Source organism: Bubalus kerabau, chromosome 1 (genome assembly GCF_029407905.1).
Source record: "Bubalus kerabau isolate K-KA32 ecotype Philippines breed swamp buffalo chromosome 1, PCC_UOA_SB_1v2, whole genome shotgun sequence".
Lineage (NCBI taxonomy): Eukaryota > Metazoa > Chordata > Mammalia > Artiodactyla > Bovidae > Bubalus > Bubalus kerabau.
The window spans coordinates 9410588-9433163 of NC_073624.1; the positions used below are offsets into that span (position 1 = coordinate 9410588).

At 52.8% G+C, this 22576-nt stretch overlaps 1 protein-coding gene and 1 long non-coding RNA gene across 4 annotated transcripts; one reads left to right on the forward strand and one right to left on the reverse strand.

Annotated features, from left to right (window-relative positions):
- Positions 1–4973: 4973 nt before the first annotated feature.
- Positions 4974–22271, forward strand: CBX7 (chromobox 7). Of its 3 annotated transcripts, none has more exons than XM_055566850.1 (6): positions 4974–5264; positions 7430–7473; positions 14107–14172; positions 18163–18229; positions 21067–21241; positions 21627–22271. In XM_055566850.1, the coding sequence occupies exons 1-6, from the start codon at positions 5196–5198 to the stop codon at positions 21782–21784; spliced, it is 579 nt and encodes a 192-aa protein (XP_055422825.1). In that variant the 5' UTR covers positions 4974–5195; the 3' UTR covers positions 21785–22271. The 3 variants fall into 3 exon arrangements, with proteins under 3 accessions (XP_055422825.1, XP_055422824.1, XP_055422826.1); XM_055566849.1 differs by having other exon boundaries at positions 4975–5264; positions 20890–21241; XM_055566851.1 differs by having other exon boundaries at positions 4976–5264; positions 21169–21241.
- On the reverse strand, positions 18570–21212 carry LOC129642577 (uncharacterized). Its single transcript, XR_008709835.1, has 3 exons — positions 21088–21212; positions 19288–19509; positions 18570–19076 (listed from the first exon to the last, which is right to left on the reverse strand). It is a non-coding gene; the product is annotated as an uncharacterized LOC129642577 (long non-coding RNA).
- Positions 22272–22576: the final 305 nt, after the last annotated feature.

Consider the following 22576-nt stretch of genomic DNA (forward strand, 5'->3'; position numbering starts at 1 on the left):
TAGTTTTCTTGTTCCCTCTTTAGTTTTTACCATCCACACCTGCATCCCTGTACAAAGTAGTATTTAGCTTTGCTTGGTTTTGAACTTATGTAAGTGGCACCGTATGTTTATAGTCTTACTTCTTTTGTTTAACGTTATTTTGAAAGACTCATTCACCCTGATGTGTATCACCGTATGTAGTTCACTCAGTTTCAATGCTGGGTAATAATCCAGTGTGTGAATATTCCAGACTTGCCCAGCCTAGTAGATGCTGGGGCTGTTTCCAGGTTCAAGTTTTTGCAAATGTCCTTCCTGTGAACATTTTAAAATGAGTTTTCTGTTGCGCATGTGCAAAAATCGTCGTCACATGTGTCCCTGGGAGAGAAACTGCTGGCTCCTAGGTGATGTGCAAGTTTCCATTTACTCAGTCGCACTAAACTGATTTCCAAAGTGGTTGAGTCCACTTTTATTCTCACCAGAAAGTATCTGAGAGTTCTTGTCGGGACTTGCCATTATCAGCCTTTACGATCCTTGCTTAGCAAGTCAGAGTGAAGCTATATCTCATTGCGGCTTTGTATTTGCATCACTTGTGAGGGTGAATGCCTTTTCATTTGACCGATCACTTGTGTTTCCTCTTTACAAGTGCCTGTTCCAGCCTTTGCCCACCTTCCCCGCTGCTGAATTTCTGTTCTAATTTGTTGTCTATCCTCCTACAGGTTCACAGGAATTCCTTATATATTCTCCTTTGTCCATTTACAGTGTTTTGAATACTGACTTCTCTTTTCACTCTCTACATAGTCTTTTGAAAAAGAACGTTCATAATTTGAATGTAGCTGAAATTATCAACTGTTCCCAATGTGACTTACACTCTGTTTCTCGTGTAAGAAATTAGCCTCTACCTCATGTTAATAAATGTATTTTAAAATATTATTTTCTAAAAATTTCAGAGTTTTGCCTTTCACATTGGGGCTTGGAGTTAATTTGGGGGAAGGGGGAGGTCTAATTTCACCCCCACCCCAATATGGAGAATTGATAATCCCAGTTACTCTTTACTGAAAAGTTCATACTCACTGACCAGCAATTTCAGCCTCTTGCTCCTTCTCTCTAGATAGATTGATTTGTCTGTGGTTATAGTCCTCTGGGCTTTCATTTTGGTTTCACTGTCCTGTTTATCTGTTCTTGTGTCAATAGTTCACTGTCTTATTTGCTTTAGCTTTATAATGTCTTGGTATCTGCTAGGGGTGATCTCATCACCACCAGCCTCCCTCTCTTCAGCTCCTTCAAGGGCACCTTGACTTGTCCTAGCCCTTTGCACTTCCATACAAATTTTACATTCAGTTTATCCAGTTCCCAAAAGATTCCTGCAGTGAGTTTGATTAGGCTTGCCTTGACTCTTGACTTGGACCCATTTGGGGAGAATGGTCATGGTTCCAGGACTAGGTCTTTTCAATCCATGAGCATGGTTTAACTCCCCATTAGATAGTTTTTAATGTCTCACAATGAAATTTTATGATTTTATTCCATAAGGACCTAGATGTGTAAATCAGTAGATTTATTTCTAGGTCCTTTACATATTTTTATTATACTAAAAGTGATATTTTCTAATTATTTACCGCTGCATAGAGGAATACAAAACACAACAGATTTTTGTATACTGACTTTTTTAATCCAACAATTTTGCTAACCTGTCTTTTCAATTCTAATAATATTTTGAGGAAATTTTGGATTTTCCACACAAAACCAGAAAATAGTGACAGTTTTGTTTATTTCTAATCCTTTTCCCTTAGTTTCATTTATTATCTTACTGTCTAGTCAACACTGTTCAGAAGAAATCTAATGTAAGTCATAAATGCAGACTGCAGGTATATTTTAAAATTAAAATTAATAGCCATGCTAAAAATGTTAAAAAGCAGATGAAATGAATTTTTGTAAAATAGTTCATGTAACCCAATGTATTAAAATATTCAATATGTAATCAATATACAATTATTAATGAGATCATTTTATGGTATGGGTTTTTTTGGGTACTATCTAAAATTCAACATGTATTTAAATTTACTCTTACACATCAATTAAGACTAGTCACATTTCAAGATCTCAGTAATCATAGGGGGCTAGTGGCTACCATATTGGATAACACAGGTCTAGAATATTCCATGCCATGTTTAATGGAAATGGGGATTGCAATCATCCTTGCCTTTTTACTAATCTCAACATTTCACTATTAATTAGAATATTTGCTGTAGGATTTTTGTAGATACTTTTACCAGGATAAAGTCATTCCCTTGTATTCCTAATTTGCTACAGGTTTTAAAACATAAACAGATCTTGAACGTTCCTGGTATCTTTTGTGATAACAAACAATATGTCTTTCTTCCTTAACTAATGGTGAATTATGTTAACTGATTTTTTTTTTCTTTTGCTTTGCAGTGTTTATTGCTAATGAGTGGTAGCATTTTCCCCAGGATTTTCAAATTGAGGTATGCCTGCCTGCTGTTTCAGTTGTGTCCTACTCTTTGTGACCCTATGGCCTGTAGCCCACCAGGCTCCTCTGTCCATGGGAAAATTCAATACAACTAATATTTTCATAGAAATAACTTTTGCTTTTGCTGATAACTTTCTGCCCTTAACTTTGCCGCTTTTGTGAATATCTCCTATGTCTTTTTTTTTTTCCTCTTTTTTTTTCTCTCCTGTGTCTTGAAAGGAGAATATTCTGCACTTGTAGCTACACTGTTCCATAAAAGTCCCCTAGTCAAGTTTCTTAATATTATCTTCATTAAATATATTTCTGCTTGTTCTGTTGATTACAGAAGGATGTGTTTTTAAATCTCCCATTGTAATTGTGGGTTTGTCTATTTCTCTGTATAGTTCTCTTCTTTGTTTTTTTATATTTTAAGACTATGGTATTTACATATGAATTTGAAATTGTTCTTTCTTTCTGGTCAGTTGGACCATTTTCATTATGAAGTGACCTTCTTTATCTCTAGTGATTTTTTTCTGATACTAAAATAACTGCACCAGTCTTCTTTTATTAGCCTTTGTGTTATAAGAATTTTTTTTTTTTTTTTACCATGCATTTCCTTTCACCCTTTCAGTGTCCTTGTTTTGGAAATGTTTCTTGTGGATCTCTTGTAAATTACAGGTAGTTTGGATTTTTATCCTGCATGGTAATCTTGTATTTTAACTACAACATTTAGTCCACTTGCATTGTTTTATAGTACATTTGAATTTATAACTGTTATTTATTTGTCCCACCTATCTTGTATTTTTCTCTCCATTCTTGCTGTTTTAGGATTGATTGATTTTCTCATTCTGTTTCCCCTCTAATAATTTGGCTAAATACTATATACTGCATTTCCATTCTTTCTGTTTACCCTGTTAATGACAACTTACAGTCTTAACTCATCAGAGTTTAAGTGTATTTGCTATCTATTTTCGTTTTCCTCCTGAGGAATAGAAAGATCTCGGAACACTTTAATCCATTTACCCAAGTTCTATGCCATTGTTGTGTATTTTAACTCTATTTTTATCCAGAAGACATTGTTATTGTATTATCAACGTTCTTCATTGTTCTTTATTCTCTGTTGCATCAGACCTCTGTCTGTGATCATCTTCCTCCAGCCTGAAGTTCTTCCGTTGGAATTTCCTTTAGGGAGGGTCTGCTACTGGCAAAGTCTTGGTTTTTGTATTTGTAAATGTTATTATTTCCCCTTGTTCTAGAAAGACATTTTCACTGGGTACATAAATCTTGAAATAAAATTTCACTCAGTTTCTAAAATGATGGTTATTTTCTTTCAGTGCTTTGGATGTATCATTCTACTGCCTTCGGGCTTCCGTTGCTCCTTATAAAAAGTCCGTGCAAATCATTTCTTTTTCTTTTCTCTTTTTCTACCCAGGACGCCAGGCAGAGGCGTCTGGACTTTATTCTGAGGGGCACAGGGAGCTATGGAAGGTTTTAAAGCACTAGAGTGATCCAGTCAGATCTGCATTTTAGAAAGCTCATCCTGGCACTGTGGACTCGGCTCGGAGGGCATTGAGAAGTGAGAAGGCGGTTGCTGCAGTCCAGAGAAAGGACAAGGGGTGTGGATGGGAGGAGGTCAGAGAGGCAGGATTTGGGGGGTCAATGCAGGCAGGCGGTTGGGAGCCCAAGGGGCACGGATGACTCGGGTTCCTAGTGAGGACGGAAAGCTGGCGCCGTAGGACAGACAGAACCGTGTTAGAGTGGATGGGGATAATGAATGGATTTGTCTGAGATCTCAAGATCCATTCATTCCACAGAATCGAACACCTACTACGTGCAGAGTGTCAAGTGCGTGTGACTGGGGACTTGGGGCTGCGTGGCGTCAAAATCCGTTCCGCTGCGCACCTTAGATTCGCCGCGGCCATACCTGCCGCCAAGTACTGCCTAGCGGGGGCCCTTGAGGCAGCGGCCGCGTGGGGACCGGGCATCTCAGCACAACCGCCCGGACGAACAGACAGACGTTAAGGATGGACGCGGAGGCGCCTGCTCAGGACTGGCAAACCACACCGCTCCCGAGCCCGGATCCAGAGAGACCGTGGTACTGAGACGCCCTGACAGGTTGGGAAACCTTGGCCGTCCCCGCCCTCCTGACGCCCGAGGGTCCGCGCCGCGACCTCGTCTATTCTTTGTGAGAGGCGAGGCAAATGGCCTCCCCGCTCTCCCCCGGGCCCTCATATGCCCAACCGGAGCCAGGCCGTTTCCAGACCCTCAGAGTCACCGGGAGGACTTTAGAAAACACTCCTGGGTATTAATATCACGTCCAACACGCTCGCCTAGCGGAGCCTGCGCCAAATAAGTCCCGCGGGCCGCCGGCTTTGGAAAGACACACGTCGCGCGCGAGGCCCGGGGGCGGACCTTCAGAGGGGGCGGGCCCGAGCGGGGGGCGGAGCCATGGAGGGGCGTGGCCGGCCAGACGAGAGCCGAGCCCCCGCTCCGCCCCGCCCCGCCCTCGCCCCCGCCCGGCGCGCTCGCCCGCGGGCTCGCTCGCGCCGAGGAAAACGTTGCGCAGGTTCAAAAATGGAACGTCGGCGGCGTGAGGGAGCGCGAGGGGGTGTGCGCGCGTGCGCGTGCGCGTGCGCGCCCGGGCGAGGGTGACGGGGACCCCGCCGGCCCGAGCATCGCGCGCCGCAGCCGCGGCCCCGCAGCTCCGCCCCCGGCCCGGCCCGGCCCCGGGCCCGCTCGCCCGCCGCCCCGCATGGAGCTGTCAGCCATCGGCGAGCAGGTGTTCGCCGTAGAGAGCATCCGGAAGAAGCGCGTGCGGAAGGTGAGGCTGCCCGGGGGGCGGCTCCCAGGACCCCTGTGGGGTCCCCTTCTGTCCCCAGTACTGTCCCCTCTACCCTGGAGGCGAGGGAGAAAGTGGGGGCGGGGGCACCCAGGCAGCCCCGCGCTGCCGGGCCCGTATCCCCAGCCCGTGCCTCAGTTTACCCCGCCACCTTGTAGGGAGAGTAGAATTAAAAGTTGTCGCCCCAGGATGCTGGGGGCAGCTGAGCCAGCCAGAGCTGGAGATTAGGATCGGACTGGAGGGACCCCGAACGCTATCCGTTCTCACCCTCCTCTCATTAAATATGGGGAGACTGAGGCCCAAGTTGAAGAAACGGCTTGCCTCGTGTGTTCGCATCGGATCTGGGTCTCGAACTCAGGACTCTGTACTCGTGGTGCCAAGTCCTTTGAAGTTGGAGGCGGAGCTTTGGAAAAGCCTCCTCCCGCCTCTTAAGTTTAACTGCTGGACTTCGACCTTTTCCGATCCCCTCCACACCCCAACCTCCGCGTCTCTCCCCCACTTCCAGTGCACACCCCCTCAGTCTTCCCCTCCCCGACTCCCAGCCCCGCCCGACGGCTCAGTGAAGCCGCCTACGGCGCTTCGGCATCCTCAAAAGCTCCTCCCCCTTTGCCTTCGCCTCCCAAACATACACCCAGCGATTTAAGGAGGCATCTGTTCTGCTGGGTTCGGTCCCCGCGCCTCGGGCCTGGACTTTGGCCGTGCCCATTTCCGGTGCACACGTTTGCAAAGTAGTCTGGCCCCAGGCTGGAAGTTGGGACTGGAAGGCTTTGGGGAAATTCCCTGTCCCAACACTTAAAACCACTGTCCTTTTATCTCCTCCCTGCCGCCCCTTGGGAGGCTGTAGCGGCAGGGCGGGAGTTGACCTCCTCCCATTTGACGGAGGCACAAACTGAGGCCCGGGCTAGGGAAGCGACCTGATTAAGGTCAAACCGTAAGTTAGAGATGAGTGCAGAGCAGGACCTCAAGTTGGCTCATTGCCGACTCATCTTTCAAGGGAGAAAACTCAGCCCTGGTATCTTGGGCTAAAGGTAACGATGTTAAGGTAGGCCATGACCTTTTCTTTTCTTCCCCCAACTCCAATGGGGTTGAGTTTTGTCTTCATGTAGGGGCTGCCCCTTCTCCTCCTCCCTTCCCTCAGGGTGTCCTCAATTTGAATTTGTTCCTCAAAACCCAATGCTTTCCATGCAGTGTAGCCTAAGCACATACATTAATTATCCCTTTCTACATGGGGCCGGTAGTGCCAGAGAGTGAGGAGCATTGTTCCTTTCACATTCATTCAAAATTTTGAGGACCTCTTATATACCAGGCACCAGTCTAAGTGCCAGGGGAGGGAGCTCCAGCCTTTGCAGAGCTGACATTCTGGTAGAGGAGACAGGCAGCAAAAGAGGAAGTAAACAGATGCTTTCCACTGGGGTTGTGTGCCACACAGAAAGAGAACTATGAGGTGGGAGGGAGGGTGGCCAGGGCAGGCCTCTGAGGAGATGACATTATCTTGGTCTTAAAGTTCTAGTGTGGAGGGGTATCACCTGTCAGATTGGGAAGGCCCCTGTCACCTGTGCGGAAGGGAGGACCCTGGCTCTTATTTTCTCACTCCTGGAGGGAGGGATGAGCACCCTTTCTCACGGTGAGGACTGTCTGCCTTCTCTGGGGCCCTGCCAGGGTCTTTTGACTTGAGAGTAAGTTGAAAGTCTTGGAGTCACTAGCTTGTCCACTCTGGGCCAGAGGCACTGTTTCACAGGGATGGGGCTGATGGGGCTAGAGGCCTGGGGGACTCCCCAACGAGGAGTTTTCTAGGACTTGGAGAGTCTTCTAATTTAAAATAAGAGAATTCTGGTCTTTGCACTGGCACACTGGACACTGGATCTTTGGCCATGCACATTCCCACACGTGACATCATGGGCTCCAAGCTTGTACCACAGGTACCCCTGAGGTGTGTAGGGAGGGCCCAGTGCACTCCTGTGCTCTAGCAGGGAGGATGGTCTGGGATGGACATGGAGCAGCCAAAGATTGAGGATCTCTGGTTGATGGGGATCTTGTGTATATGTGTTGGGGGACTTCTGTGTGCAGAGAGGATTGGGCCTTCAGCCCTGCAAGTGGTCCTAGGGGCATCTGTGTATCTCACTGTCTCCTTCTCTCTTTCTCCCCAGGGTAAAGTTGAATACTTGGTCAAGTGGAAAGGATGGCCCCCAAAGTAAGGCTCCTTTGTGTGTGTGTCTGTCTGCCTACCTGAACATCCTTCCATCTGCCTTTTCCCCACTCTCCTGCCTCACTTTTCACTCCAACTGCTCTAGTAATTGGCCAGCTGACCTTGATTAAATCGTCCTCTTCTCTAGGCCTCAGTTTCCCCTCTGCCAGCTGAGGGATTTGGAGCATATGAGGGTCAAGGTGGGTGCCAGCTTCTCTTCAGAGTTGTGCTCCATCTTCTGGTTGGAGCCTCTGCTCCCCTGCTTCTGGCCTCTCCTGGCATTCAGCGGTGAAGACCCAGCATCTTGGCTTCAGAAATGTCCACCTGCAAGGTGGAGGGGCCCTCAAGCTGCAGCATGTACCAGTGCCAGGTGGGAGTTTGTGGCATTGAGCAAGACAAGTTTAGCCAGTGGGGCATGAGTCTTCAGTGCCATAGAGCTGGGGACAGAGCCACCTTTGGATAGCATTCTCCAGTCTACAGAGCAGGTTCCCCTACAGACTTGTGAGACAGCTGTGGTTCTCATCTCTAAAGATGAGGTTCAGAGAAGGTAAGCAGCTTGCCTTAGGTCACACAGCAAGGGGAGGCAGAGTTGGGGCTTGAAGTGAGCCCCTCTTCCTTGCCTCCTCCATCTCCCATTTGGGAGGCGGGCCAACTTGGGTCTAGGACCTCTCCCAGTTGCCCCGCCTCTCCTGCTGAGGCCGAATCAGGAACCTTCTCACCAACCAATTACCTTCCAGCAGGAGTTGTTGGGGGGAGGGGAGGGGAGGGAATGGGCAGGTTGTCGGGCCTCCCCATTGGCCTGTGGGCACCCCACCTCCCTTCCTGGCTTCCTAGAGATAGACTCCTGGAATCCCCCCTAGTTCCAGAGCCCCTGCTATCTGTGCCAGGGGCTTTCTGCTGTGTTGCTGTTGGGGGTGACCTGATGTTTGGGTCCTGGGAGTGTCTTGGACACACAGTGGAGAGAGACACAGCGGAGGGGAAAACAGCCATGCTGCCTCAGCTTCCCTCTCTGCAAAATGGATTCAGTAGTCCAAGCCCAGCTGTCCTCTCACAGGCTTCTTCACTTTGTGGGGTGAAAGTTCTGGGGTGTGTCCCAGATGGCCTGCAGGCATCCTGTTGATTAGGGCTGGTGGCTGGCCAGCCAGGTAATGTACTCATCCATTCCTGCTGCCCATTCCCAAACACCCTGAGACTGAAGGATAATCCCCTCCTCCACTAGGCAGAGGAGAGATGGGCTTCCAGTCTGGGTGAAGGGGCAGTAAGAGGAGGTGGAAAACTAGAAAAGGAAGTGGGCATACTCCCTGGGTACTCACTCCTCTCTGAGCTTCTGCACCAGAAGACATTGCATGGGAGTGTGGACACTAGCCTGTTGGCCTTCGAGGCATTGTTGGCTATTTTTCCTGCTGTGTACATTCCCTTCTCTAAACAGATGTATTTGTCTGTTTCAAGTTCTTTCCCCCACTTTTATTTATCCTGAATTAGTATGTCTGCCCATCAGAGCTTCAGTCACGGGAAGGACCTGGCATTTCAAGAGCTGTCCCTGCATAGTTCTGCTGGCCTATGCCCATGCCCCTGGGGCCCACTTGTTCCCTAACATAATGAGACCACCAGACGGGCCCTCATGACTACCTTTTGTGACCCCCCCCCACAGGAATTCAGGGAGTCCTGTGTGGCCAGAAGACCTGAGGCATCTGACTTCCTCACACTTGGGTCCTTGTTCACAGCTAAACAGCTGGGATCCCTTGGACAGGTCCCCAGCAGAGCAGAATCTCTGCTTCCTCATCTCCAAATTGGAATGAATCCTCCAACACAGCAGTGATGTGAGGATTAGATGACAGATACAGAGTACCTAGTGCATGCTTAACCCAGACAAGGCACTTAGTAAATGTTTGCTATTAATAGTAAGTTACACAGCTGGGCTCCTAGGTCTCACCAGCCAGGAGAGGGGTCTGGGGGGATTCTACTGCCATCTAAAGTAGCTTTAGCCCTCATTTAGATCAGTCCTCTCATGTTTCAAATGAGGAAAGCGGGGCCCAGAGAGGAGAGGTCACTACAGTAATATAAATGCCAACATGGTACCCACTTTATGCCAACCACTGCCACCCCACTTCACTTGGGGGACAACAGATTCAGTCACAGAAAGGAGGAGGAGAACCAGGGCTTCTTTATCACCCACTTTAGTCTCCCCTCATCAGGGTGTCTTGTTTGAAGAAGAGGCTGAGAAAGAGGGTGGGGAGTGGAGTAGTTGGACTGCTGCTCCCTGCAGGCCTGGGAGCCTTGGCTAGTGCAGTGCCACCCTGGGTGGGAGGGCGAGTCAGGCTCTCCTGCTCCCAGCACCCTCCCCATCCTGGGCAGGTTCTATTAATACAGAAACCACGATGTAAACCAGCACTCACTCTGCCAGGCCCCTGTTGAGCTTTTGGGTGCTTTGCCTGTTTTCTCAATGCAACAGGAGAGGAATAACTGCCCTTCCTCCCCAGCAGATGGGGTAGAGGAGCTATCCTGCTTGTTCTGGAAAGAACAGCAAATGGCACAGGGAGGGGCTGGGGGCACAGGGCGGAGGGGCTTAATAATCAGCTACATGCTCTCAGTCCCACAGAGGCCCTCAGATACCCTACTCTTATCTCAGTCTACCAGGGACCCTGCTGCCCCTCTTTGGGAACATTTTCTTTCCCTCTGTTCTTACCCATTTGTGAATGCTACCCCGTTTGTGGGGAGGATGGCCTCCATAGAGCTTTAGGAATGACAGTATCAGTTATCAGGATACACCAATAACCAGGCTGATATCAATAAACCCCTATTAAAATCAGGCATTGGCCCACTTAAGTAATTTGCCTAATGGCAACCCAGTGGACAGATTAAGAGACAGAAACCCTTAGCAGAGGAGGCCCTCCCCCAGATCATAAAGGTGGCACGATTTGAACTATGGGCACTTCCATTTCCTCAGCTGTAAAATGGGGCTGTAGCCTCACGGAGCCCCATGGAAGGTAGCCTGAGACAAGGAAGGGTTCATAGCAGTGCCAGACACAGAGGAGGCCCTTCTTTCCCCTCCAAGACCCTGCTGAGTAGCGGCAGCAGAGTCCTGAGATTGGTCTTGGCAAGTGTGTGTGCGCTCTGGAGGCTTTCCATGTTGACTTAATTATTGCTTGTTTGCTTTTGTTATGTACCACATTTTATTGTGTACCACAAGTGCTGTATGTGGCTTAACACATCTGATTGTCACATCCCCCCTAAAAGACATGGACTATTGGTAGCTTTGCTTCACAGATGAAGAACTGGAGGCCCCAGCAAGTGAGTCACTTGCTCACCGCCGCCCCCGCCAGTCTCTCCGGGAGCCCGGCACACAGCTTCTCATTTGGGTGGCTCTAAATCGGAGTGGAGGGGTGCTGGGTGGCCTGGCTCTATGGGGCGCCCAGCCCCCGGCACTGCGGGAGTCTGCGCGGCAGGGCCCAAGCGGCGCGGCCGCGAGCCTGTTTACCCCGGCTCGGGGGCGGGGTGGCGGTCACGTGGCCGTGTTTACCTCGGAGCCGGCGCGCGCAGTCCCCGCCCCCGCCCTGCCCCTCATTGGTCGGCCCGGTAATCTGGCGCGCGCGCCCCCGCGTGCGTGCGTGTGCCCGCGCGGCTGTCCGGCCGCTAGGGGCGGGGCCCACGGCGCGGCGGAGTGGAGCCCCCTGTCGGTCTCCTTGCGTTCCGGCCCAACCGGCGGCGCGGAGACCAAGTCTCAACGGCCGCGCACTCCTGTTCTGTTTGAACCCGGGCGGCTCACAAAGCGTGATCTACGCTCGCCACGGCCTCTGGCTCCCCACACTGCGGAGGGCTGCTGATGACCGCCTCTTTCGGAGGGGCCAGGGTATCCAAGAGGGTGAGGTGCCCGTCCAGCGACCCCATCCCGCCTTTCCTCAGCAGGGCCAGGCCTCCTGCTGCCAAGTCTCACCCTTTCTCTGCACCCGCTGTGTGCCAGGCCCCGGGTCAGGCACTGAAGACGTGGTCAATCAGACCGTGCCCCTCTCCCAAACACGTCACAGCTCAGTGCGTAGCCAGATACGTCGGCATGTGAGGACCCAAAGGGAGAGAGGGTGGCTAAGATTCAGCTGAGTTCCAACCACAGACTGGCTACTTACTGGTTCAGTGACCTTGGCAAGATGCTTCACCTCTCTGCCCCAGTTTTCTCTGTAGCGTCTGTAACCTACCTCATAAAGGTGTTACAAGGGATGGATGAATCCCTGCGGTTGTCTGCTCTGGCACCTAACCATTATGGTGGTGGCGGTGGTGATGGTGATTCTTAAGATGAGGAAATTGAAGTACAGAGAACGTTAGGGACTTGCCAGAAACCACACAGCAGCTACATCACCAAAAAGTGGGCAGGGCAGAGGAGACTAGAGCACTGAAGAGACTTCCACAGCTGGAGGATATGGGGGGTGGAGGGCAGACAGAGGAACACAAAATTCCCCCTCTTTTCTTACTAGGTACAATTGAGGAAATTCAGCCTTTGTGGGGAGGAAGGGTTGACGTCTCTGCCAGCTGCTGATTGCTTTCAGTTTGGGCTTTACCAAACTATGTAAAAAAATACCAGTTTCACTTTTGCAGTTCTTCAGAATGAGCAGAACTCTACAGTGACTTCTACAGCCATTCCCGGAACACATGGGGGCTGGGGCCAGGCTGGGCAAGCTGGGGAGAGGTCACAACCTGCCAGCCAGGACACCAGCTTGATTCATCAGTATGTGTGGCAGGTGCCAAGGGCAGCAATAAGGCCCTGAAGAGCAGCTGAGGGGAGGGTTCATTGTGCTTGGAGAGGATGTCAGGGAAAACTGCAGGACCCTGACTCTTAAAAGGGTGAGGAGGTCCCTGGAGGAAGAGGGCCCCCAGGAAGAGGGCACAGCAAGTTCAAAGGACAGGAGCTGGGATGGTGCTGGGCGTGTCACACTCAGGGCGCAGACCTTCACAGTTGAGTTCACGGGGCCTTACAGAGTGAGTGTGCAGAAGTGTCAGTGAAAGAAAGGAGGAAAGGTCTGTTGTCGGGCAGCTTGTCATTCAGTTATAGGTGGGACTATTAGGTTTCACAGTAACCAGGACAGTTGAAGATGAAGGTTTTAGCTTGGCTGGTTAGAAGATGGCAGGGGCAGGGCCCGGCCTCTCCCTGCCTTCTAATACTCCCTAATACCTACTCACCTCCCTTCTTGTCCAGCACTCCTGGGGGAAGCCTTGGCCAGAATCACAGCCTATTGCTTTGGGTGGTTTTTTTGTAACATGCCCATACACATTTGTATGCATAATTGTATACATATATAAATGTTTTCAAGTTATATTTTTTATGCACTAGCATCTATTTATGATGAATCACCCCCCCCTTTTGGAAGTTATTTAAAATTTGCTTTTAAAATTATTCAAATAAAATAGCAAGCTAAGTTAAAAGCAGATACTAGGTAAATAATCATGCAGCTGGAAGAAGGATGGCTGAGCTCTGGAATTACTCAGGTCTGTCCTGGCTGTCTAGAATGCTGTCTGGCCTGGGAGTGGTGGGAGGTCCCTTGTGGAAAGACCTAGGGGTCTGCTGTAGGATCACTGCACCAAATAGTCTCTGGGCATTTACCAGACTTCCTGCTATGTGACAGGGGACCTTCAGAGCTGGCCTTGATGATGCAGGTGTGTGCTGAGGAGGGAGGGAGCAGCTGGGCCAGGCAGAGCCTACACGGGCTGGGGCGTCGGGGGCTAGGAACAGTAACAAGCACAAAGCACTTCCTGTGCACTGGCCGCCTTGAACATGTGAACGCATTTAGTCAGCGCAAGAGACCTTTCAGTTCAGTTCAGTCGCTTGGTCGTGTCCGACTCTTTGTGACCGCATGGACTGCAGCACGCCCGGCCTCCCTGTCCCTTACCAACTCCTGGAGTTTACTCAAACTCATGTCCATGGAGTCAATGATGCCATCCAACCATCTCATCCTCTGTCGTCCTCTTCTCCTCCCGCCTTCAATCTTTCCCAGTATCAGGGTCTTTTCAAATGAGTCAGTTCATCACATCAGGTGACCAAAGTATTGGAGTTTCAGCTTCAGCATCAGTCCTTCTAATGAATATTCGGGACCAGTTTCCTTTAGGATGGACTGGTTGGATCTCCTTGCAGTCCAAGGGACTCTCAAGAGTCTTCTCCAGCATCACAGTTCAAAAGCATCTATGGATGGGGAAACCAGCACAGAGATATTGAGCCACTTGTTCACAGTTGTGCCGCAGCTAGGGCAGAGCTGGGGTTTGAACTTCGGCAGTCTGGCTCCGGAGCCCCTGTTCTTCACCACGTGCTCTTGCCTCTCATGGGAAGGGACTCCAGGGATGTATGGGCCCTGCCCTCTTTCAGTTTAGTCGCTCAGTCGTGTCCGACTCTGCAACCCTGAGGTGAACATGGGGATCTAGTCGGGAGCTGGACGAAGTCACCTTTAGGGTGACGTGATCAGGATGAGGGGAGTTCTGGTGTTGAAGCCCCCAGAAGGCCCCCAACCTAGTCTGGTGGGCTAGGGACAATTTATGGGATTAGGAGACAATTACAGGCTGGATCAGGAAGGGGCAAGTCCTGCCCACAGCGGCTGTGGCCTTTGAATGCAAGGCAGGGTTGGAGGCGGGGCAGCTCTGACCGCTTGTTTGTCTCCCCAGGTACAGCACGTGGGAGCCGGAGGAACACATCCTGGACCCCCGCCTGGTCATGGCCTACGAGGAGAAGTAAGGGGCTCAGCTGGCCCCGGGGCTGGGGCAGGGACGGCAGGCTCTGAGGTTTCGTGGGGCGCTGTTGGTGGCTTGACTCTGAACAAGGGTCATGGGCCCCCGGGGACAGGGTTCTGGCAGGGACAGCTGCAGCTGGGGAAAGGTACTGGGTACCAGGTCCCAGGGCAGCCGAGGGTCCTGTCCATTTCCTGCTGCTGGGTGATGTCAGCCACTCTGCTAACCACCCCAAGCCTCAGTCTCTTGGCCATTGTTGGCCACCCCTAACTACACGTGCCCCGATTTTCCCAGAAGGTAGGGGTTTCAGTTGCCATGAAGAAGGTGAAAATGGGCATAGAGATGCTTTGCATGTGAGGGGTGGCAGTATCAGTATTGCTGTCAAGCCCAGCGATGGACCAGAGAGAGATTTCCCCTAGAGACCCTCTCACCGAGTCTGATGAAGCTCAAGAAAGGTGTGGGTGTGGGGAGTGTGACTTTAGAGCCAGGACAGCTGGGTTGCAGTCCCTCCTGCTTGGCCCCCTCCTAGCTGGGTGGCCGAGGACAAAGCTGCTCCCAAGTCTCAGGCTCCCGTGTCTGCCAGGGCTCTGCTGCAGTTCTGAGGGTGGGTTAGCGATTGGCAGCTCCTCCGATGCCGTGAGGGCACGCCTTTAATGGAGAGCTTTTGCCGAAAATGTCGTTTCTCCTGGTTGGAGGGCTTTTTGAGCATAATCTAGCCATTCCTTTCGATGAGCCTTGGTGTTACCGGCCTCCCTGCCAGCAGACTGCCCAATCTTTCTGCCTCTCCCTGACCCATCACCCCTGTAGAGTGCAGGACCATTTTATAAAGTCATTTTTGTTTGGTTCCTTTTAGTAACCTCTTGAGACAGGGATGAGGGTCTCATTTGACAGATGAGGAGACCGAGGCTCTGAAGAGCTAAGGGACTTGTCCAGGAGCCTCATGGCTGGGAGACAGTCCAACTAGGGCTTATCGGGGTGGGCCTCCTGACTCCCAGTGATGCTGTTTCTCTGCCCTCCCCACCCCCTTCTGATCGCTTCTCCCCCAGGAGGTCTCCTGCTGCTGGTTCAAAGGAAATGTTCCCACTGGTCTTTCCTTTAAAAATCACAGTGTTCCTGTCCCACAGCTTCTTTCTGTTTCCCGAGTGCTGGTGGGACCTTGATCCAAAAGGGTTGTGACACTGGGAGAACCCTGTGGAATGTCCTGGATTGTGGTAAGACCATTGGGCAGGCGTCAAGGGCCTGGATCAGCATCCTGGCTCGGCTACTCCCCAGCCGTGAGGTGCTGGGCAGGGCCTTTTTCCTCTCTGAGCCTCAGCTTCCCTGTCTGTGAAATGGGGAGAACAGTGCTGACCTCGTGGGCTCTCGTGGGGAGCAGAGGTGTGTGAGAGCACGTCATGAGCCGTGAAGTGTGGACACTGGCGTGCGAATGTTTTCCTCATGGTAACTGGGGTCACCTATTCGCACTGTCATCGTTCAGCCAGTCTTTATTAAGATTGTCCTGTGTGCTGGGCACTGTTCCAGGGACTGGGGCACAGCGAGGCACAAAACCAACAAGTGTCCCTGCCCTCGCGGGGCTCACGCTCCAGTGTGGAGGCCCACAGTGAGAAGTAGGCCAGTGATGGTGTAGATGCAGACGTGTGGCTGCTGTTTGGATGGGGTGGGGCGGGGCGGGGGCGCTGCCCTCAGCCCGGTGCTTGGGTGCTGGCGTTTGACCAGAGACCTGAGCTGAGTGAGGCAGGGAAGGAGCCCAGTAGCCATGTTACGGAAGACCATCCATGGAGAGAGCACACTGATGCAGAGACCCTGGGCTGAGGAGCAGCACGGAGGCGAGTGGGGCTCTGAGCGTGGCTGGCTGGACTGGTGTGAGCTGGGCAGGGGTGGAGCATTGTGGAGTGGGCATGGGCAGCTGAAGGGGTGGGGCGCAGCTCAGACTCTGCCTGTGAGTCCTGGTAGAGAGGGTTTGGATGTTCCTTTGAGTCAGAAAAGTCAGTAGTTAAGGGACAAATGAGACCCACTGTCTGAGACCTGCAGACTCACTGTGTGGTTTGACTTCCTCCTCCTCTCTGGGTCTTGGTGAGAAGGAAGTGGAAGGGGGTTGATGAGCATTCTAACACCTGCTTTGCAGTGTTTTTAAGGGACTCAGAAGGAGTCTGGTCAGGGAGTCCCTGCGTCCTGGGAGGGCCGAGGGGACACTGAGGCCTGGCTGGGGCCACAATCCCCACAGCCCTGGACACTGAAGGGCCGAGGGTTCCGGGGTTGACAGAAACTGGTCCCTGGGTAGGTCAGGACTGACAGAGTGGAAGCCCCCACCTCGCCCTCCTGCTGCCCCCACACCCACAGTTACAGGGCGGAAACTTGGGCACACAGGTGGGAAGCCAGATCATGTGGCCTAGGCTGCAGGCCTGCCCCCGCTGGCCCTGATGGGGCTCCCAGGCTTGACCTTGTCAGGCCTGGTGCCCAGAGCTCAGCATCCTCACCAGTAGCGAAGGTTGTCAGAATTGTGGCGTCGGTTAAGTGACTTAATCTCTCTGTGCCTCAGCTATAAGATGAGGATAGAAACTGCCTCCCTCGTAGGTTGAGGGTTGCAGCATTGAGAACAGTGCCTTGTACAGAGTGCCCAGGACACAGTAATAAATATAATAATGAACAACACTTACACAAATATAGTAGACATCATCAGCTTCTTTTCTCTCAAGGCCCTTTCCTCCTCCCTGCCATTTCCTTCTCCTCTTCCTCTTTTTTCTTCTCTCTCTTTTCCTATGATCTTAGTCTTTCTACCTCCGCCCCCCCAGCCCTGCTTTGAGAAGCGTCAGGGACCTCTCGCTCCCCCCAGGAGCCCCAGGGCACAACTGAGAAGGGAAGCTCGTGCTCCAGACCAGGAAACTGAGGCCCAGAGAGGGAGGGTGGCCAGCCAGGGTGTCCCCTGGCTCAGGTAGGGGTGACCTGGGCTCCAGCACCGGGCTCTGAGACTAGATTCTCACTCTCCAGGATCGGAGAGGCCTGATTGGTCTGGGTATCGCATGCCCTTGGTGCTTCTCTCAAACACTGGTTCTGGGACCCCAGGGCAGACCTGCTGAAGCTAGTTCCACAGGGTGGGAGGGACAGCTCCGCCCCCAGCGCCCCTGGAGTCTGATGCCTGGAAGCGGGTGGCAGCCACTCCTTTGAGGAGGGAAACGGGGCCATGGACCTACTGGCTTAACTGGGCTCAGACTGAGAGACTGGCCTAAGGCCTCAGAAAGCATGAGTGGAGTGAAGTCAAGCGCAGTGACTTTGAACCGTCCCACCACTTCCAGCACACGTTGGGGTGTCTGGCGTGTTGCATTCTGTGTGTCTTTGTATGCGTCCTCAGGTGTGCCTTGCATGTGTGTGAAGTGAGGAGGGCATCTGGCAGAGTCTGGCATCTGCTGGGGACTGAATGCAAGCTAGTTTTTCTCCCCTTCCCCAGCCAGACAATACAGGCAACGGGAGCCTGTCTTCCCCACGAGGTTCGTGCAGATGCCAAATTGGCGGGGAGTTCTGGGCAGAGCCTCATGTGCAGGACTCATCCGCCATTCTCCTCAGCTCCCCTGGGCCCATTCAAGGCAAATTTGATTGAGAGGTTTCTATACAAGTCTCCTAAGAGTGGAAACTGGAAATTGTTCTAGGGGTTGTTCCCAGTGCATAGAGAGCAGAGGTCTGGTCTGACCTTGGGGCCATGAAGACCCACGTGTTTTTGGAGATGCCCCCTGAGTCCCACCTCAGCAGATGGGACCGGTGGCTGTGCCCTTACCTTTAGTCAGTTGAGAAGAGGGAGCCCTGGGAGTTGAACACTCTGCCCCATTGTCATGGCCTAAAGAGAGCAACGGGAGGAGCCCGACCCCAGGATGGGTGGTAGCCTGTGGTGGGTGCCCCCCTGCCCCGTAGACAGCAGAGGGCCAGGTGGAGCCGATGCCTTACTTACCCTTAAATGTCACCAGTGTTTCCTTTTCTTCTGCCATCTGCTTTGCACCCCAGGGAGGAGAGAGACCGAGCGTCGGGGTATAGGAAGAGAGGTCCGAAACCCAAGCGGCTTCTGCTGCAGGTAACCCCGCCAGCTCTGGTGCCATCCCTTAGGGCCCCTTGCTCTTACCCACCCACCCCACCCCACCCCCACCATCTGTGCCTTTGTCCCAGCTAGTTCTGTTAAACCACTAACCCTCCTCTGGCTCCATCCAGGGCACTGTGGAGGGTGGGGTGGGTGGGGCACTTAGTGGGTAAGTTTTGGTGGGAGGAGTTGGGAAAAGTCAGAATTCGGGCTGGTACCCAGGGGAAGACAGCATGGGTGGGAGACCCAGTGGAGGGAGGGAGAGTGGATGTATGGCTCATGGATCCTAGAATTTTGAAAGCTTAGAATCTTGTAAATAAATTGATGCTCAGAGTCCCCAAAATACAAAGTTGTAGTATTTGAGAACCTTAGGAGCATAAACTTGAGAGTTGAGGAAACAAGGGGAGTCTAGAATGTTAGAATCTAAGGAGATTCATAGAATTTTGGAATCATAGCCTTGGAATGTCTTAGAAACGTGTCCTTTTGAGTGAGAAGAAACCCTCTGCTTGAGGTCTTGAGGGCACTCTGCTACCCTTCGCTGGTTTGCACTGAAAAGAGGATGTAGGCTAGACTGATGTAGTTCCGTGATTCAAGGCACATCTCTGAGCTTGAGTTTTCTCTTCTACAAAATGCGGATGATAACAATACCTGCTGTCCTTAATTTAATAAGGCCCACCTGGGACTTGAAAGCCAAAACATAAGGCTTCTTGGTCCATGTGCAATGTGAGCCATGTCCAGCCTCCTGTCCACTCTGAATTGTAGATCACATGAGGCTTTTGCCAGATTAGATGGGTCTCCCTTCCTGCAGTAGGTGTGATCCCTGGGTTTTGGTGTTGATTGGGTCCTGAGAAAGAGATAGCATGTCAGACATCTCCATGCTGAGCTCTGCGCTCCATGCTCTTCACAAATGAACACAGTTTATCTGCACACCAAGCCCACAGGGAGGGTGCATCAGTCATCTATTGCTGTGTAACAAATGAACCCTTAACTGAGCAACTTAAGGCAGTAAACACTTAACACCACACCGTCTCAGTGAGTCAGGAATCAGGGAGTACCTTAGCTGGTTCCTTAGTGATTCTGGCTCAGATTACAGTCATGATGTCAGCTGGAAATCCACTCATCTGAAGGCTTGATTGGGGCTGGAGGATCTGGTCCTAACATGGCTACCCATGTGCCTGGTGCATCAGTGCTGGATGATGACAGGAGGCCTGGTTCCTCAGCGCTGGGCCTCTCCATAGGGCTGCTGGCTGGCCTCACAGTAGGGCCACTAGCCTCCCCTAGGGTGGGTAAACAGAGAGAGCAAGGACAAAGCACCGTGCCCTTAGTGACTTAGCCTCGGAAGTCCCACACTGCAGTATTCAGTATAGAGGGGACTCCACACAGGTGTGAATTCCCAGAAGTAGATATTTGGGACCATCTTGGAGGCTGGCTGCTATAATTTCATTTCATTGATGGAAGAAACTGCGGCTCAGGGAGGCCAGTACCAAGTCACACAGCTGGACTAAAACCCAGATCTGACTCCTGGTGCTCCCAGACCCATTAGTAACTATAATTCTCTCATGGTGAGGTAGAGAAGAACAGAACTGTACGAGAGTTTCCTCGGCCTGTGAGCCAGGTTGAAGGTAGTTTCTGATAAAGCTGCCTATGGGATAAGCTGTGCAGTGCTGAGGCATTGCCATAGCTTCACAGTCTCCTCCCAGTTCAGCCCTCTTCCCATCGTCATGACAACACATGCCCATGCCCAGTGATGGGGATTAGCGGTGGGACTGGAGCATGGCGCTTGCACCTGTGATGACCTGTGTCCCCAGCTTGAGATGTTTGACATGCAGGTCCCATCTGTGGGCCTCACTCTTTCTGGGAACTCTTGGCCTCTGGTGACAGCAGAGGAGCTCCTGTCCCAGAATGGCCCAGGCCCTCAACATCTTAGCACTGAGGATCTTTCTTGGATTTGTATAAATTTCCCCTGGGAGTCAGTAAGACAAGTGCACAAATTTTAAAACTTCAGCCTTTGAATGATGGAAGCACGTGCCCTCCAGCCCCTTTCAACATGAATGAGGCAGGACATCGACAGGGGTCTGGACCCATTCAGGAACGCCCCCCTCCCCCCTCGCTGCGGCTCAGAGCTGAGGAGGGCCCTGGGGGGATCAAGGGGCATCTGCGGCCTGCCCGCAGTGCACCGTCCCTGTAGCTGGCGGCACGGTGCACCCCGGCGCTGCGTTAACTTTCTCCAAGAAGCTTCAGAGCCCTGTGCCTCCCACCATCTCCCTGGCAGCTGACCATTTCAGCTTTGGGGGCCTGTTAGAATTAAAGTTTCCTTTCCTATGATGAATAGCTCCTTAATTTATCGGCCGCAGAAATCCTGGTGTGTTTTCTGTCGGCCAGTTTTCCATCTGTACCTCTTGTCTGCTGCTCTGCCGTGGACCGAAGGAAAGCGCCCTGCAGCCCTGGCCCGGTGGTCCTGAGGCCGTGCCTCGGGGGCCAAGATGAAGGCCGAGCAGGCCCTGGCCCAGGGGCTGGGGTGCCGGGTGGGGTGCAGGCTGGTTCTGAGCCCCGAAAGTTGGGGAAGGGACCCCGGGTGGGAGGGACGGCGTGCGCCAAGGCGCGGCAGCAGGCGGGAGGGCGGGGCTGACCCGCCGTGCCCTGGCTTGCCCCCGCAGCGGCTGTACAGCATGGACCTGCGGAGCTCCCACAAGGCCAAGGGCAAGGAGAAGCTCTGCTTCTCCCTGACGCGCCCACTCGGCAGCGGGAGCCCCGAGGGGGTGGTCAAGGCGGGGGCGCCCGAGCTGGCGGACAAGGGCCCCTTGGTGCCCACCCTGCCATTCCCGCTCCGCAAGCCCCGCAAGGCCCACAAGTACCTGCGGCTCTCACGCAAGAAGTTCCCGCCCCGCGGGCCCAACCTGGAGAGTCACAGCCATCGACGGGAGCTCTTCCTGCAGGAGTCACCGGCCCAGGACGTCCTGCAGGCGGCCAGCGAGTGGGAGCCTGCCGAGCAACCCCCCGAAGAGGAGGGTAAGGCAGCCCGGCCCCCGGCGCAGACCCAGGGACCCTCAGAGCTGGCAAGGCCCCTCGAGTTGTCAGGGCCCAGAGAGGGTCCCCTCAGCCTGCGGGGAACCCTGGCACCTAGCCCAGAGCTCTTTCCGTGGTCCCACTCGGAAGGAGCGCGTGTCCAGCCAGGGAAGATAAATGTCGTGACCTCTCCCCATGTGGCCAGCCTCGAACTAGGCTCTGACCTGGCTGGAGATTCAGAGGAAGATCTGGTGTTGGGGGTGAGAGGGCCGGAAGGGGGGTTCACACGCGGCCCCCCATGCCCACTTTCCCCACCTTGTTGCCAACGCTGCCCCCTCCCCCCCGCCCCGTCTGTCTGTCTGTCTATCCGTCTGTTCCACGGCTGCAGCAGAGGCAGACCTGGGCGAGGGGCCCCCTTCTTGGACACCCACGCTCCCCTCAAGTGAAGTGACAGTGACCGACATCACGGCCAACTCCATCACCGTCACCTTCCGCGAGGCCCAGGCCGCCGAGGGCTTCTTCCGAGACCGCAGCGGGAAGTTCTGATCCGCCATTTTTAACTCTTCTTAAACTGTTTTCTGGGGCTCGGGGTGGGGACTTCCGGAAATGAGGGGGTTAGGGCGGGATAATTATTTTATTTAAAAAAAAAACAACAACAAAAACATTGACCAGGAGAAGGGGTGATGCTCCCAAAACTGTCCCGCCCACCCGCCCCTTTCTCTGCGCGGACGGACAGACGGACGTTTACAGAGCTGAGGCGGGGCGGGGCCTGGGGAGGCCTGGCACTGCTCTGTCACTTGGGACGCCGTCTCCAGGGTAGGACGGGGACAGGGCCAGCCTCCCCCGGACCCCTCTGGCCCCCTTCTTCTCCGGAGAGATAGCAACAGGTCCCGGGACTAAAGGAGGACGGGAAGATCTGAACCCTCCCCCCGAGCATCTTGCCCCTGCCTTTCTGGTTGGTTACCCCTTTTCCCTTCTGTGTGTGTGTTTGGGGAGAGGTCTTTCCTTTTAACTTTGCACTCCAGCTCTTCGAGGGAGATAGAGACTGGCTTTGAGCAAAAGCGACGGGATCTGAGAGCTTAGGGGCAGCCGGGAAGGGTTGGAGATGGCTGGGCACAACCCAGAAAGGTCTCTCCCTTCCCTGGGTGGGGTGGTTGCCAGCTAATAAGCCCCTTCGCTGAGAGCTACTCCCCAGCCCACCCCACCCCACCTGGCCTGTGAAAACCGATTACATGCGCACCTGGCCTCACAGGTGTGTGCACTGTCCCTCGTGCCCTCGTGACTGCACGCACATGTCTGTAGCCGTGTGCAGCAGGTCTTGGAAACTTCCTGTATAGA